Source organism: Lissotriton helveticus, chromosome 3_1 (assembly GCF_964261635.1).
Source record: "Lissotriton helveticus chromosome 3_1, aLisHel1.1, whole genome shotgun sequence".
In the NCBI taxonomy this organism is placed as follows: Eukaryota; Metazoa; Chordata; class Amphibia; order Caudata; family Salamandridae; genus Lissotriton; species Lissotriton helveticus.
The window spans coordinates 536,219,891-536,236,636 of NC_136061.1; the positions used below are offsets into that span (position 1 = coordinate 536,219,891).

General features: G+C 48.3%; 1 protein-coding gene across 4 annotated transcripts in view; it reads left to right on the forward strand.

The window, feature by feature from the left end:
- SLC39A10 (solute carrier family 39 member 10) overlaps positions 1 to 16,746 on the forward strand; it is a 455,594-nt gene that overhangs the window by 179,399 nt on the left and 259,449 nt on the right. For all 4 annotated transcript variants that reach the window (XM_078680416.1, XM_078680415.1, XM_078680418.1 and 1 more), the window contains one exon: positions 7,867 to 8,073. In XM_078680416.1, the coding sequence (XP_078536542.1) occupies positions 7,867 to 8,073 (207 nt within the window). The remainder of the gene's footprint in view (positions 1 to 7,866; positions 8,074 to 16,746) is intronic.

The following is a 16,746-nucleotide window of genomic DNA, read 5'->3' on the forward strand; positions in this document are numbered from 1 at the left end:
TAGAGAACTGCTTGCAAATGTTGCAAATGGTCTTCCCAACTGCTACTGAAGACAGCAATGTCATCCAGATAAGCAGCGGAGAAACCCTCCATTCCGGAGAGGACCTGATTCACCAGCCGCTGAAAAGTGGCAGGGGCATTCTTGAGCCCAAAGGGCATCACACAAAATTGGAAGTGTCCCTCAGGCGTGGAGAAGGCTGACCTTTCCTTTGCTCCATCTGTCAGGGAGATCTGCCAGTACCCCGAAGTGAGGTCAAAGGTACTTAGATATTGGGCAGCTCCCAGCCGGTCAATTAATTCATCCGCCCTAGGGATCGGATGAGCATCAGTTTTTGTGACTGAATTCAGTCCCCGGTAATCCACACAGAACCTCAGTTCTGGAGTGGTGCCTGGTGGAGCGGCTTTTGGCACTAGAACCACCGGACTGGACCAGGGGCTGTTGGAAGGTTCTATAACTCCTAGCTCCAGCATCTTGGTAACCTCTCCATGGATGCTAGCCTTCACCTTGTCTGACAGCCGGTAGGTCTTTGACTTCACTGGTGGGCTGTCTCCTGTGTCCACATCATGGGTACACAGGTGGGTCCTTCCCGGGACAAGGGAGAACAACGTAGAGTACTGCTCCAGTATCTGGCGGCAGTCCTCCCGCTGTTCAGGAGTTGGGGATGGGGAGAGAATCACTCCCTCCACTGACCCATCCTTTTCTTGAGACGAGAACAAGTCTGGGAGAGGTTCGCTTTCCGCTTCGCTTCCTCTCCTCCATCAGTCACCATCATTAAGATGACCTCGGGCCTCTCATGGTGGGGTTTGAGTCGGTTAGCATGTAGCACCCGTAGGGGCTGTCGAGGGGTCTTAAGGTCCACCAGGTATGTGGCCTTACCCTTCTTTTCTAACACCTCAAAGGGGCCTGTCCAGCGATCCTGGAGGGCACTTAGCTCTCCAGGCTCCATCACCCACACTTTCTGGCCAGGCTCCAATTCCACCTGGTGAGCGTTGTGGTCATACCACTCCTTCATCACTGCCTGGCTGGCCTCCAAGTTGTCAGAAGCTTGCTTCCACAACTTCGCCATTTGGCTCCTGAAGGCCAGCATGTAGCTCACCACATCCTGGGGGGGTTTCCTGGGAGACTTTTCCCATCCATCCTTCACCAGGCTGAGAGGACCGCGTACAGGGTGCCCATACAGAAGCTCAAAGGGGCTGAAGCCCACTCCCTTCTGTGGCACTTCCCTGTAGGAGAATAGCAAACAGGGTAGGAGGACGTACACTTCCTCCGCAGGCTTCAGGCAGACTTCTGATCATGCCCTTCAAGGTCTTGTTGAACCTTTCTACCAGTCCATTGAACTGGGGGTGATAGGGAGTGGTGAACCGGTAGGTCACTCCACACTCCTTCCACATTGCCCGCATGTATGCTGACATAAAGTTGGTCCCCCTGTCGGACACAACTTCCTTGGGGAATCCCACTCGGGTAAAGATCCCCATCAGGGCCCTAGCCACCACAGGTGCAGTGACAGTCCTCAGAGGAATTGCCTCTGGGTACCGTGTGGCATGATCCACCAGAACCAGGATGAACCTGTGACCAGCTGTTGTTGGTGGATCCAATGGCCCTACAATGTCGATGCCCACCCTTTCAAAGGGGGTGCTAACGACAGGAAGTGGTTCCAGGGGAGCTTTCAGCTTCACCCCTGTTTTCCCACTGGCTTGGCAGGTTACACACGTCCGACAGTAGGTGTTAGACGCCACTTTCATCTGAGGCCAGTAAAAGTGGGGGCCAAGCCGAGCAAAGGTCTTGTCCTGACCTAAGTGTCCTGCCAAGGGAATTTCATGAGCCAATTCCAGCAGAAAGGCTCGGTACCGTTGCGGGACTACCAAGGCCCTTGATGAACCAGGTAAGGGTACCTTGGGTTCACTGTAGAGGAGTCCATCCTCCCAGTAAATGTGGTAGTGTCCCGCAACGCCCCCTGCTGCCTGGGCTTCAGCCTGTCGCCTCAGTCCCTCAAGGGTAGGGCACTCCTTCTGGCCCTTACAGAACTCTTCTCTGGTAGGCCCCCCCTCCACATGCCACTCAGCAGGGAGGGGCAGGTCCTCCAGAGAAACTACTCCCCCCTCCACGGACTCCTGGTCCACCACCGCAGGTGGCCGATCTGTCACATGGGGTGTGGAAGCCGAAGCAGGCTTCTCCTGTCTTCGGGTCTGTCCCTTTTTGGCAGCGGGTTGGGCCATTGTTCCAGGCTCCAACCCAGGCGAACTCCCTCTCCGGGCAGTCGCAGACCTTGTGCTTACACAGGCCCAGTCAGGTGTACCTAGCATCGCTGAATGCGTCCGGTATTCCACCTCTCTCCAAGCATTGTGCTCCATGTCATTCCCCAACAGACAATCAACTGGCACGGCAGGGCTTACGGCAACTCGAAGTGAACCTGCAACCCCTTCCCACTCAAAGGGAACCTCGGCCACGGGGTAGTGGCCCATTCTGCCGTCAGCCATCGCGGCGGGGTGGAGTACATTGGGAATCACCTGCTCTGGAGACACCAGATGACTTCTCACCATAGTCATACTGGCTCCTGTATCTTTCAGAGCTTCCCCTCTCTGGCCATTGATGGTGATCCACTGCCCATACTTGGTAGTATTTGGGGGCACCTGGATCTTAGGAACCATCTCCCGTTCTCCCAGGGACACTAAGGTGACACCCGCCCACTCACCCCCCTTATCTAAGGGCAACTCCTCCCCGAGCGCTACACTAGCTACTCCCGGGGCTTTTCCTCCGGTGGGAGGGGGTGGTCTCTTTGGGCATCTGACATCTCCCTTATAATGTCCAACACCACCACACTCAAAACAGTGGACAACCCTTGGCTGCTGGCTTTGGCCAGGATGAGGGTTTCTGGGCGGGTTAGCCTTAGGGGTGAAACCTGTTCCCTTTCCCTGGAAACTGTTTTGGGGACCTTTAGAGAACTCCCGCTTTTTATCTCCCCCCTCCTTCTTCTGAGGGGCGCCCTGTCCGGCCTTTTGGGAATCCCCTCCAGTCCCTTTTGGGGACACCCGGGTACTTGCCCAGATGTCCGCCTCCTCTGCAAGCTTCCGGGGGTTGGTCAGCTTGCTGTCCACCAGGTGCTGGCGCAGCTCGGGAAAACATTTCTCGAGTAGATGCTCTTTCAAAAAAAGATTATACAACCCCTCATAATCCTTCACCTCACTGCCCTGTACCCAGCCCTCCAATGCCTTCCTTGCATAATCTAGGAAGTCCACCCAGTTCTGGGTGCTTAACTTGTGGCTCCCCCTGAACTTCTGGCGATACTTTTCTGGGGTTAACCCAAACTTCCTGATCAATGCTAGCTTCATGGTGGGGTAGTTAGTCTGCTCCTCTGGCTCTAAGGCTAACAAGGTGTCTCGACCAGTGGGAGGCATATACTTATACAACCCACCCCCCCAGTGCTATTCCTGGATCCCATGGGCTCTTAAGGAGACCTCATAGGCAGCCAGCCATTTGGCTATATCATTCCCCTGACTATAGCTGGCAACTATGTCCTTAGGCAAGTAGGGTCTGGACTCCCTGGTTGGTTCTCTGGTTTCGCTGCCACCATTTGGAGAGTTGGCGAGTCCTAACTGTAGAGCCTTGAGTTCTAGCTATTTTAGTCTAAGCTCATGAGTCATCCTCTGTTCCTCCTTCTCCTGTTCTAACCTGGCTAACTCCCACTTCAGCTTCCTTTTTTCCCTCCTGTCTGTGAGTTCCGCTTCGGTCAAGCTTCCCCCGGAGACACTACTGCCCCCCCTAGAGGAGGTCATTGGTCCTGGGAGTAGGTTTCCCACCTCAGGGTGGAATAATCCCTCTACCTCTATGACCGGTCTGTCCCCTCATCCTCCTCCTTCCCTTCACTGTGTGCTTCCACCCAAGCCCTCAAACTGGTCTGGAGTTCCCCCTTCTTGGCACCACGCTTAAAGAACACCCCCATTTGTTGACAGAAGTCCTTTAGCTGGGCCACAGAATAAGTGTCCAGTTCTTCCAGTGCAAATTCCATTTTGCAAGAGGCAATTCAGGGTCAAACACACAGAAAGATTAGAGTTACAAGGGCAACCTGAAGCTACCTCCACCCCACCACCAGGAATAAATTTGGAAAAAGCAAAAGTAAAAATTAGGAAGGCCGCCAGGAGATAACTCCAGGTGTAGGTTAGTGGATTTCACTTAGTTACTGCAGAGTAGTCGCAACCACAGTTTTCATCCCACCGCTGGACACCAATATGTTGGAACCTAAAGTTGTCAGGTCACCTAGGGTAGCCTGGCCTAGGGTAAGACAATCTCTAATAGAGGCACATGTGTGAAGATTGCATACCACCCAGCAGTAACTCAAGGAAATTCCACTCAAAAATAACACTACACCAATCTTTGTGTAAAAATACGAGCTGTTTTATGAAAAATATACTTGTTGTTTACTCTCTTTCTCTCAGTAGTTTACAAATAGGTATACTGTGCAATATTTATCAGATCTTCCCACATTTCAATTAACATTAAGAGAAATCAATTCAGCCATGTTAAATCCTTCCACATTACCTAAAAGTTATGCATGTACTTTTTCTCAGCTTAAGAAGATACAGATACACAGGCTTAATGACAGATTGAAGGTTACTAGGATCTCTCAGAGGGATTTCCAACTTGGCTAAAAGGCTTCCTACCACCTTCTTCTCTAGGCAGCTGACACAGACCTTGATTTCTCTAGAAATTAGCAGTTAACATATTCTCTATTACTCAGTGTGAACCTTAATCGTTTCTCCTGCAGGAACTTGGCATGAGAAAGTTCCGCTTCCAACTGTACCTTCTACCTCAGTTCGCCTACTCCACTCTTCCTGAGGCTTCCCCAGTACGTTTTACCCCCAGGCCCAGTTGGAGACTGACAGAGGGGCCTGAGTTCCGATCGAGTGTCTAATGATCGCTTGACCCCTACTTCCCACTTCAGGACACTGTCAATCTGCTATGCCCCACCAGGTCTCTTCCGGACTTCTCGGCAGTGTCAATTCCGGGAGGCAGCGCCGCACACTCTGAATGGAGCCAGGCTCCGCTAGGCACTCACCACAAGCAGTCCCCGCTGAACAGCTCTCTGATCAGGTACAGGCTCACCAAGCAATCGCCTATGCCGGAGCCGCCCCGCCCTTCTCACCTCAGCGCTCCGCAGGGACGGTGGCCACACAACGCCGCCCGGTGCCTTCCTCTAGATCGACACCAGCGGACCTGCGCACTGATTCAGGACACCGAGGCGCCACTTCCGACGCCTCCTCACACAGCGGCTGATACTGCGCACGCTCCGTTAGGGAGACACTGCTCCCGCCGCGCACCCACCGCTACTGGGCCTGCGCTCTGTACGTTGTGAAGACACTTCCTTTGACGCTCCTCTCTGGGCAGTTTCTTCCACGGGGCTCTCACTCCCTGAAGAGCCCGCCTCTTCCGATGAGCTTCCTCAGATGTCGCTCTCCCGTCCTTGGCTAACCACAAGATAATTCAGCGCCAGGCAGGACGCCCACGGGCACACTAGACCCCCGGTCCAGGGAGACCACAACGAGAGTCCAGTATGCTGCAGACCACAAGATGGGGTTCAATTGAGGCCCACCGCTTTCAGGTTTGGTCCTACCGGATTGAGGGAGGAGGTGGTTTTCTTTTTCCCTCGACGATGACACTTCAGTCACAATCACCTGGGTCTATTACCTTAGAGTCTCTAAGGGGTTGTTCAGGAGTTTCCAGGTGGGGACTTTTATGGCAGGGATCGGTCAGCACTGGATAGGGATGGGTCAGTACAGGAGATCAGCTGGCCCACAAGTCAATCCTGCTCTCTGTAAGCTCTATCCTCCACCTCAGATTTGCCTCACTCCACACCAGTCCCACCTCACAGAACACTGGGTACCAACAAAATGGCTGACTAGCATTCCGCCTTTTATAGGCTGATCCTCTGAGGTCCAGAAGGGGCCAGAAGGTTCTGGAATGCTCCTATTCTGACATATGGGTCAGGTCTAGGCAGTGACAGTTGTTAACCACCATTTTGTGGATCTGGATAAATTCCTGTCAGGAAAGGCACCTAGGCCTGAGGTGAAAAATCATGAGGGCAAAAGAGCATCCAACCCCCAGGCCAACATATAAAAATCTGGTGAGGTCAAAAAGATATAAACGTATGAGGGGCAAAAAGGGGACAAAATAAATAAACAATTGGAGAAGCCACGCAAAAGGCCAGACAGGATTTATTACTACCATTCTAAACATACCAAATATGGCAACGCCACTCCTTTCAGATGAGGAATTAATAGTTAAGTATATGTAAAAGAATTCCCAGTGCTAGCCTATAAAAGAAGTAGGCCGCACAGTAGTGAGAAACAAAATAGGCTGTTTGTCACTACTGGGACAGACACACATAAAGGCGCATGTCTTTCCTTTTACCTCCACAGCACCCTGCCCATAGGGCTACCTAGAGCCTACCTTGGGGGTTACCTATGTGTAGTAAAAGGCGAGTTTAGGGCTCGGCAAGTAGTTTTAAATGCCAAGCCAAAGTGCAAGTAAACTGCACATGCAGCCACTGCAGTGGCAGGCCTGAGAGAGATTTGAAAGGCTACTTCTGTGGATGGCACAAACAGAGCTGCAGGCCCACTAATGGCATTTAATTTACATGCCCTGGGTATATGCAGCCCCACTAGAATTTTGCGCCAGGAGAGGGGCCAAATTATACGGCAGACTTGAGTAAATTATACAGCAAGAAAATCCAAATTGTGTGGCATAATGCAGCATATTTTGTAATTCTATTACTTTGTTAGTTCCTAATTTGTAAACTTGGAAACACTGTATGGGCATTGGTTGCACCATTTTAGTACCAGTCTAACTCCAAACTATAGCAATAAGCAACAGAAAGGTGACCAGTCCAGCTTTACAAAGGGCCTTCTGCTTTTCAGCAGCACTTATCACTGTATTTTTAGTAACTTATGAACGGTGTGAGCTAGAAACAATATGTTGTTGTTGAAATCAGTAGACTATGCATCAGATGATGGATTATGTGGCAAATTTATACTTATGCGAAAATCGCCACACAATTACATAATTCCAGTGGTCCTGGGTATATGGTATACCACTTTACAAGGGACTTACAAGTAAATCAATTATGCCAAACTGGTGTAAAGCAGGGCTTGGCGGAGTTCTGCTATACACATGGCGGAGTGAGGTAAGTTGCATTGCTTGCATTGATTTTTAGTGGCGGGCGTTTCTCCCACACTGTAAAATCAGAATGAAATACACCACACGCAGTGCAAGCGGGCACTTCTTCTTTCTGCTACTCGAGTAAATGTTCTTCTCGAGCGACTGCTTCCTCAACAACAGCAGCAGGTTCGTCAACACGAGTGGTAGCGACTAGCTGCGACCACCTGCGTTCTAGAAATCTCACCAGCAGGTGGCCTAACCCTGGATTTATCTCGCTTGCGAGGAGAGAGGAAAAACTTTTTTCACTGCCCCTATGCGAAATTTATCATGAACTCTGCGCTCTATGGAGAGTTGGAAAAACTCAGCGGACTCCGCGAGTGGCGTTTACCACCCAGCAATTATACCATATTTAGAGGAGAGAGTGTATTCACTTTAGCACTGATTATTAGTGGTAAAGTGCCCAAAGTCCTATAGCCAACAAAAAGAAGGTCAGAAAAATAAGGGGGCGGGGGGGGGAAGTTTGAGGATAACCCTGCAAAAAGTGTCGGGTCCAACAATGCTTAAGTATGATGTTTGCATGATTTGTGCGTGTGTTATTCCGCATTGAAATATGCACTTGCAGTTAATTGCGTTTAGTTTGTAAAATTACATTTTTTCGGTCATCAGAACAGCTGATACTTGCATTTTATGTTGGTGTTTCTGTTTTATTAACAGTCCATCGGAGGAGGTCACGACCACGGTGAGGACAGCTCGAGTCAAAATCCCAGTATAGAACACTCCCATGGAGATGAAACTGAAGGCGAGAGCTTTTTAGAAATCTATGATCCAGTAATGAAAGGGCTTGTTGCCCTTGCAGGCATTTATCTCCTTTTCATCGTTGAGCACTGTCTACGGATGTTTAAGCACTACAAAGAAAGAAAGGTAAGTGTCTCTTCCTTGCACTTTATTAAGAGTCAGTTCTGTATTACATGTACAAACCATGGCGGTGCCTTAAACGCTTTTCACCATGTGGTTGACTGTGAGTGACTATTGTAAATCATGTGTTCCACTGCTTCTGATTCCATAATTGACAGACTATCCTCTTGTACTGTATGTAATATTGTCATCAGCTGATCTTGCATGGTTGGCCTTGTGTTCAAATGTAAAGCTCTGCCACTGTGCATCCTATATTCTTTGAAGGACCAATATGGAGTCTGGCTATTCTGCTTTGGGTATGTCTTTTCTTTACGTGGCTCCAACCTTGTCAAAACTCCTTAGAACGTTTCAACTGAATGATTCTGGATATTTATAAACACCCCTTGAAAATTACAAATGTATTAAAGGTTTGCGTTTACACCATTATCTGTGATTTATCAGACAGCCAATTAAATAGAGGCTGAAAATGAGATAGTGTTGGAGGCATATAAACTAAAAATGTTATGTACTAGAGTTTTGAGTAACTGCTCCGCCACTTTCTTTTTAGATAGATACATGAATTTTGGGGCATCCTTGGTTCTTATGGTATTTAGAGCAGTCATTCCAAAAACAGATGCTTGTGAAGCGATTGCTAATTTCGGAAGCCATGACCGACTCTTGCCCTCAATTTGCTGGCATCGGAGGGCGTATTCATGCCTTCGGGTCAAGCAGGTTTATAAAGTGCAAGGGCAAATATAGCACTGGAGGGGTAGGAATCGGCTGAGGTGCTCTCTTTTTATTCGGGAAATCGAGTCATTGAGTTGCACTTGAGCGTTAAAACGGATCACACAGCCTGATTACCGACTAATAAAAAATCGGCCTAATCACTAACAGGAACATGAACATTTTGTGCATTCAGTCTTTTGTTCCAGAGGGATGGAGAAAGCTCGTGTGCCTATCAGTAGTATTCCGGGGTCACTCAAAGCATGTATCACTGAATAATATTCAGTAATGGGAAGTATGCCAGTTATTTCTCAGTCAAAGGCTCAGCGCCAAGATGCTCTTTTGTGAGTATCAATTTGCATTTTACAATAATACCATAACATTTATACATTCTCACTTCATTTGACACGAGGCCTCAGAGTTCCTTTATTTGCTGTATTATGCTTTCGTTTCATAACCGAAGTTGCATATAGATTCTATGCCAGGACCCGGAGGCGAGGATTAGGCTGTACTTTCTTCACTTAACTTTCCTTTACAATAGCTAGTACATTTTTTATTCTTCTACATTGCATATTCCAGCCACCATGACCGTGTGCAACATTTCTACTGCGGAATAAGAAATAATTGAACGTTTTCCCTTTTAGCCGAGCTCAAGCCACTGCAGGACTGGTCTCTGCATGCTAACAGACAGTTTTAGCAAGCTCGTGTAGGCGGGTTTGGCCTTGACAAGTCATATTCTAAAGTTGATAGGTATTTTATCTACGTAGCCTTGTTGCACATTTTAGACTGAATTATTCTTTGAATGCACCTTTATTGGAAACGTTTGTTTCCATTGCTGCTGCATTTGTTGCAGGCTAAACAATTTGGCCTCCTTTAGGAAACAAGCATTGAAAATGCAATAGGTCTCGCAATAGAAGAGTTTGACATTTTTCGTTTTGCAAATGGATGAGTGGTGTTGCGTGGATGAGTGGCGTTGCGTGGATGAGTGGCGTGTGTGAGTGGCGTTGCGTGTGTGAGTGGCGTTGCGTGTGTGAGTGGCGTAGCGTGTGTGAGTGGCGTTGCGTGTGTGAGTGGCGTTGCGTGTGTGAGTGGCGTTGCGTGTGTGAGTGGCGTTGCGTGTGTGAGTGGCGTTGCGTGTGTGAGTGGCGTTGCGTGGATGAGTGGGGTTGGAATGCAATAGGCCTCGCATTAGAAAAGTTGTAGTTATTGGTCTTGTAAATGACATAATTTATTTATTTTTTCGTTGTTAAAATTGCTAAATTGATGGCTTTGTCATTTACAATGCCAATAGTTATAACTTTTGCAAATGTGACACCTATAGCATTTGGAATGCAACATGTTTTGTATTTACGTTACTTATATGGCAGCTCTGGTCGTTATGCTACATCCCTAGATAGTTTTATCTTTCGCAAATGTGACACCTATTGTAACACAATATGTGTTGTGAGGGTGAGGGGTTGAGGGTGAGGTGTTGAGGGTGAGTGAGGGTGAGGGTGAGTGAGGGTGAGGGGTTGAGGTTGAGGGTGAGTGAGGGTGAGGGTGAGGTGTTGAGGGTGAGTGAGGGTGAGGAGTTGAGGGTGAGGGAGGGTGAGGGTGAGTGAGTGTGAGGGGTTGAGGGTGGGTGAGGGTGAGTGAGGGTGAGGGGTTGAGGGTAAGTGATGGTGAGGGTGAGTGAGGATGAGGCTGAGGGGTTGAGGGTGAGTGAGGGTGAGTGAGAGTGAGGGTGAGTGAGGGGTTGAGGGTGAAGTGTTGAGGGTGAGTGAGGGTGAGGGTGAGGGGTTGAGGGTGAGTGAGGATGAGGGTTTGAGAGTGAGGGTGAGGCGTTGAGGGTGAGTGAGGGTGAGGGTGAGGGTGAGTGAGGGTGAGTGAGGGTGAGTGAGTGTGAGTGAGGGTGAGGGGTTGAGGGTGAGTGAGGGTGAGGGATTGAGGGTGGGTGAGGGGTTGAGGGTGAGTGAGGGTGAGGGGTTGAGGGTGAAAGGGTGAAGGTGAGGGTGAGTGAGGTTGAGGGTGAGTGAGGGTGAGGGTGATTGAGGGTGAGGGTGATTGAGGGTGAGGTGTTGAGGGTGAGTGAGGGTGAGTGAGTGTGAAGGGGTTGAGGGTGAGTGAGGGTGAGGGGTTGAGGGTAAGTGAGGGTGAGTGTGGATGAGGCTGAGGGTGAGAGGGTGAGTGAGAGTGAGGGTGAGTGAGGGGTTGAGGGTGAAGTGTTGAGGGTGAGTGAGGGTGAGGGGTTGAGGGTGAGTGAGGGTGAGGGGTTGAGGGTGAGTGAGGGTGAGGCGTTGAGGGTGAGTGAGGGTGAGGGTGAGTGAGGGTGAGTGAGGGTGAGGGTGAGTGAGGGTGAGTGAGGGTGAGTGAGTGTGAGTGAGGGTGAGTGAGGGGTTGAGGGTGAGTGAGGGTGAGGGATTGGTGAGGGGTTGAGGGTGAAAGGGTGAAGGTGAGGGTGAGTGAGGGTGAGGGGTTGAGGGTGAGTGAGGGTGAGGGTGATTGAGGGTGAGGGTGAGTGAGGGTGAGGGTGAGTGAGGGTGAGGGGTTGAGGGTGAGTGAGGGTGAGTGAGGGTGACTGAGTGTGAGTGAGTGTGAGTGAGAGTGAGGGTGAGTGAGGTGTTGAGGGTGAGGGGTTGAGGGTGGGTGAGGGTGAGGGGTTGAGGGTGAGTGAGGGTGAGGTGTTGAGGGTGAGTGAGGGTGAGGGTGAGTGAGTGTGAGTGGTTGAGGGTGAGGGTGAGTGAGGGTGAGGGTGAGTGAGGGTGAGGGGTTGAGGGTGAGTGAGGGTGAGGGTGAGGGTGAGTGAGGGTGAGGCTTAGGGGTTGAGGGTGAGTGAGGGTGAGTGAGAGTGAGGGTGAGTGAGGGGTTGAGGGTGAAGGGTTGAGGGTGAGTGAGGGTTTGAGGGTGAGTGAGGGTGAGGGGTTGAGGGTGAGTGAGGGTGAGGCGTTGAGGGTGAGTGAGGGTGAGTGAGTGAGGGTGAGGGTGAGTGAGTGTGAGTGAGGGTTGAGGGTGAGTGAGGGTGAGGGTGATTGAGGGTGAGGGGTTGAGGGTGAGTGAGGGTGAGGGTGAGTGAGGGTGATTGAGGGTGAGTGAGGGTGAGGGTGAAGGGTTGAGGGTGATTGAGGGTGAGGGTGATTGAGGGTGAGGGGTTGAGGGTGAGTGAGGGTGAGGGTGAGTGAGGGTGAGGGTGATTGAGGGTGAGTGAGGGTGAGGGTGAGGGGTTGAGGGTGAGTGAGGGTGAGGGTGAGTGAGGTGTTGAGGGTGAGAGGGTGAGGGTGAGGGGTTGAGGGTGAGGGGTTGAGGGTGAGGGTGGGTGAGGGTGAGTGAGGTTGAGTGAGGGTGAGGGGTTGAGGGTGAGTGAGGGTGAGTGAGGGTGAGGGGTTGAGGGTGAGTGAGGGTGAGGGGTTGAGGGTGAGTGAGGGTGAGGGTGAGGGTGGGTGATGGTGGGTGAGGGTGAGGGGTTGAGGGTGGGTGATGGTGGGTGAGGGTGAGGGGTTGAGGGTGAGTGAGGGTGAGTAAGAGTGAGGGTGAGTGAGGGGTTGAGGGTGAGGGGTTGAGGGTGAGTGAGGCTGAGGGGTTGAGGGTGAGTGAGGGTGAGTGAGGGAGAGTGAGGGTGAGTGAGGGTGAGGGGTTGAGGGTGAGGGTGAGTGAGGGTGAGGGGTTGAGGGTGAGGGGTTGAGGGTGAGTGAGGGTGAGTGAGGCTGAGGGGTTGAGGGTGAGTGAGGGTGAGTGAGGGTGAGGGGTTGAGGGTGGGTGAGGGGTTGAGGGAGGGTGAGGGTGAGTGAGGGTGAGGGGTTGAGGGTGAGTGAGGGTGAGTGAGGGTGAGGGGTTTAGGGTGAGTGAGGGTGAGTGAGAGTAAGTGTGATTGAGGGTGAGGGGTTGAGTGTGAGTGAAGGTGAGGGGTTGAGGGTGAGTGAGGGTGAGTGAGAGTGAGTGCCTTGTGTTATTTTGTATGTAATGTAAATGTGTGTGTTTTGTAATATGTGTTGTGTTATGTGTGTGTTTTGTGTCTGTTGACTCCCGTATGTAAGTGAATAATTGTAAAATGGAGGACGCAATGCGTGTCCTTGACGCTACCTATGTTAGCGTTCTAGTTTTTTTTGTATTGTTAAATATTGTTTTTGATTGACGTTTATTTTTAGCCAATCGGAGCGCTACGTTTTTGACGTAGCGTTCCGATTTGCTTACGTCAACGGTGGAAATGCCCAGAAGATCGAGAAACTTCGGGCGCGGAAGGCGTGTGCTTGTTGGTGTGGTGTTGCTGCGTCGTTTGACAGGTAAGATATTATTTATAAGTGTTTTGTTATCTAATTAAATGTAGTATCCATAGTATGTACAAAGTAATTAATTATTAGGAGTGTGTTTATATAGATATAGAACTTTTTTGTTAGCGATTGTAATTATTGTCATTTATTTATGTAAATTAAATTTAATTAAGTGTTTTTCTTGTTGATATATAATGTATATGTTAGCGACAACTCTAATTTAATTATTTTGTAGCTGCTGTTCGTTATTTTACGTACATGAAATGATTTTAGCACTTAGAAGGGCTATTTCGTTTCGAGTATATTTATGTATAAATAAGATGTACTGTTATTTAATGTGTATAATTTAAACTTTTTACAAACTGCTATTTTGTAATTGTATGTAATACTGTTCGTGATATTTTTAATTTAGGGTATGTAAATATTGTGTTCTAGTTGTGTAAAAGTCAATTTTAATCCTTACTGATGGGATGTTTTCCTGAAAGTTTTAGTGAGAAGCCAGTTATAAATGTTCTGGTCCTTGTTAAGTAAGCTTTGTTCCGTGTACCTTTGCATGTTTATGGTCACTGTCTATAACCAGATGTACTAACAATGTGGAAGTTCATCCATCTTGTGACTGATGATTTTTTGAACGTGTATTTGTTATATTCATTTGTCTTTGTATTAGACCGTTTATTATTGTACTTAAGTTGTTGCTTGTAGACATCTTCTTTCCCTTATTGTTTCGCATACCTTAATGAATTTTTTACATTCCTTTGCTTACTTAGAGTGGAATACTTTATTGTATTTTTTGCAGAATTGCAATTAGGCTGTGAAGGCTCGTGCTTTTGTGATTACGCACTTTGTTTGTGTTTTTGAATTACTCCGGCATGGTTTAATGGTTTATTTTCCGTTACTTTAGTAAGTGCTTTATGTTGTGAATTGGTGTCCTTTTGATGGCTTTGTCCACTTTTAACGTGTTGTATTTGCTGTGTATTCACATGTTTCCCTATTTTTTGTGAATTTGTTATATGTTAAAAAATGGTTTTATTTTACAATCTCTTTCAGCATTTTTGTGTACTAATTGATGCACTGTCCTTGCGTTGCATTGTTTTAATGTTTGAATAGCTCCAAGTGTGTTTTCCGATTTTTATTTATTAAAATAAATGTTGCCTAACGCTATTTATGTGTGTAGTTGGAGGGTGGAGTTATATTTGGAGGGTAGAGTTGTAGGGTGGTATTGTAGTTATAGGGTGTAGTTTGAAGGTGGACTTGGAAGGTGTGAGCGTTAGTGGATGTGATGGTCCGGGGGTGTGAGGGTGTGTGATGGTGTGTGAGGGTGATTGAGTGTGACCGTTTTAGTATGAGTGAGGGTGTGAGTGTGTGTGAGGATGAGGGGGTGAGGGTAAGGGGATGTGAGAGTGTGTCATGATAGGTGTTGGTGAGTGAGGCTGAGAGTGATTGTTGTGAGGGTGTGAAGGTGAGTGAGGGTGTGCGAGTTTGAATGTTGAGGGTGAGTGTTTCTGAGGGTTGAGGGTGTGTGAGGGGGTGTGAGGGGGTGTGAGGGTGAGGTGGTGATGTTGAGTGATGGTGTGTGTAAGCTGAGAGATGTGGCATAACAGAAGGATTGGTAGTGCGGGCACTGCTGCTTGGGGTATTTGCGCGATTTGTGTAAGTAAATGGAGAGGGGGGAGAGAGTTGGAAGAGAGAGTGAAAGAGGCAGAAACGTGGAGAGTAAAAGAAAGAGCGAAGGAATATGTAAACTGAGAGATGTGGCATAACAGAAGGATTGGTAGTGCGGGCACTGCTGCTTGGGGTATCTGCGAGATTTGTGTAAGTAAATGGAGAGGGGGGAGAGAGTTGGAAGAGAGAGTGAAAGAGGCAGAAACGTGGAGAGTAAAAGAAAGAGCGAAGGAATCTGTAAGCTGAGAGATGTGGCATAACAGAAGGATTGGTAGTGCGGGCACTGCTGCTTGGGGTATCTGCGCGATCTTCTTTCCCTTATTGTTTCGCATACCTTAATGAATTTTTTACATTCCTTTGCTTACTTAGAGTGGAATACTTTATTGTATTTTTTGCAGAATTGCAATTAGGCTGTGAAGGCTCGTGCTTTTGTGATTACGCACTTTGTTTGTGTTTTTGAATTACTCCAGCATGGTTTAATGGTTTATTTTCCGTTACTTTAGTAAGTGCTTTATGTTGTGAATTGGTGTAATTTTTATGGCTTTGTCCACTTTTAACGTGTTGTATTTGCTGTGTATTCAGATGTTTCCCTATTTTTTGTGCATTTATGTAATATGTTAAAAAATGGTTTTATTTTACAATCTCTTTCAGCATTTTTGTGTACTAATTGATGCACTGTCCTTGCGTTGCATTGTTTTAAGTTTTGAATAGCTCCAAGTGTGTTATCCGATTTTTATTTATTAAAATAAATGTTGCCTAACGCTATTTATGTGTGTAGTTGGAGGGTGGAGTTATATTTGGAGGGTAGAGTTGTAGGGTGGTATTGTAGTTATAGGGTGTAGTTTGAAGGTGGACTTGGAAGGTGTGAGCGTTAGTGGATGTGATGGAGAGGGGGGAGAGAGTTGGAAGAGAGAGTGAAAGAGGCAGAAACGTTGAGAGGAAAAGAAAGTGCGAATCTGTAAGCTGAGAGATGTGGCATAACAGAAGGATTGGTATTGCGGGCACTGCTGCTTGGGGTATCTGCGAGATTTGTGTAAGTAAATGGAGAGGGGGAGAGAGTTGGAAGAGAGAGTGAAAGAGGCAGAAACGTGGAGAGTAAAAGAAACAGCGAAGGAATATGTAAGCTGAGAGATGTGGCATAACAGAAGGATTGGTAGGGCGGGCACTGCTGCTTGGGGTATCTGCGCGATTTGTGTAAGTAAATGGAGAGGGGTGAGAGAGTTGGAAGAGGGAGTGAAAGAGGCAGAAACGTGGAGAGTAAAAGAAAGAGCGAAGGAATATGTAAGCTGAGAGATGTGGCATAACAGAAGGATTGGTAGTGCGGGCACTGCTGCTTGGGGTATCTGCGAGATTTGTGTAAGTAAATGGAGAGGGGGGAGAGATTTGGAAGAGAGAGTGAAAGAGGCAGAAACGTGGAGAGTAAAAGAAAGAGCGAAGGAATATGTAAGCTGAGAGATGTGGCATAACAGAAGGATTGGTAGTGCGGGCACGGCTGCTTGGGGTATCTGCGAGATTTGTGTAAGTAAATGGAGAGGGGGAGAGAGTTGGAAGAGAGAGTGAAAGAGGCAGAAACGTGGAGAGTAAAAGAAAGAGCGAAGGAATATGTAAGCTGAGAGATGTGGCATAACAGAAGGATTGCTTGGGGTATCTGCGCGATTTGTGTAAGTAAATGGAGAGGGGGGAGAGAGTTGGAAGAGAGTGAAAGAGGCAGAAACGTGGAGAGTAAAAGAAAGAGCGAAGGAATATGTAAGCTGAGAGATGTGGCATAACAGAAGGATTGGTAGTGCGGGCACTGCTGCTTGGGGTATCAGCGAGATTTGTGTAAGTAAATGGAGAGGGGGGAGAGATTTGGAAGAGAGAGTGAAAGAGGCAGAAACGTGGAGAGTGAAAGAAAGAGCGAAGGAATATGTAAACTGAGAGATGTGGCATAACAGAAGGATTGGTAGTTCGGGCACTGCTGCTTGGGGTATCTGCGAGATTTGTGTAAGTAAATGGAGAGGGGGGAGAGAGTTGGAAGAGAGAGTGAAAGAGGCAGAAACGTGGAGAGTAAAAGAAAGAGCGAAGGAATCTG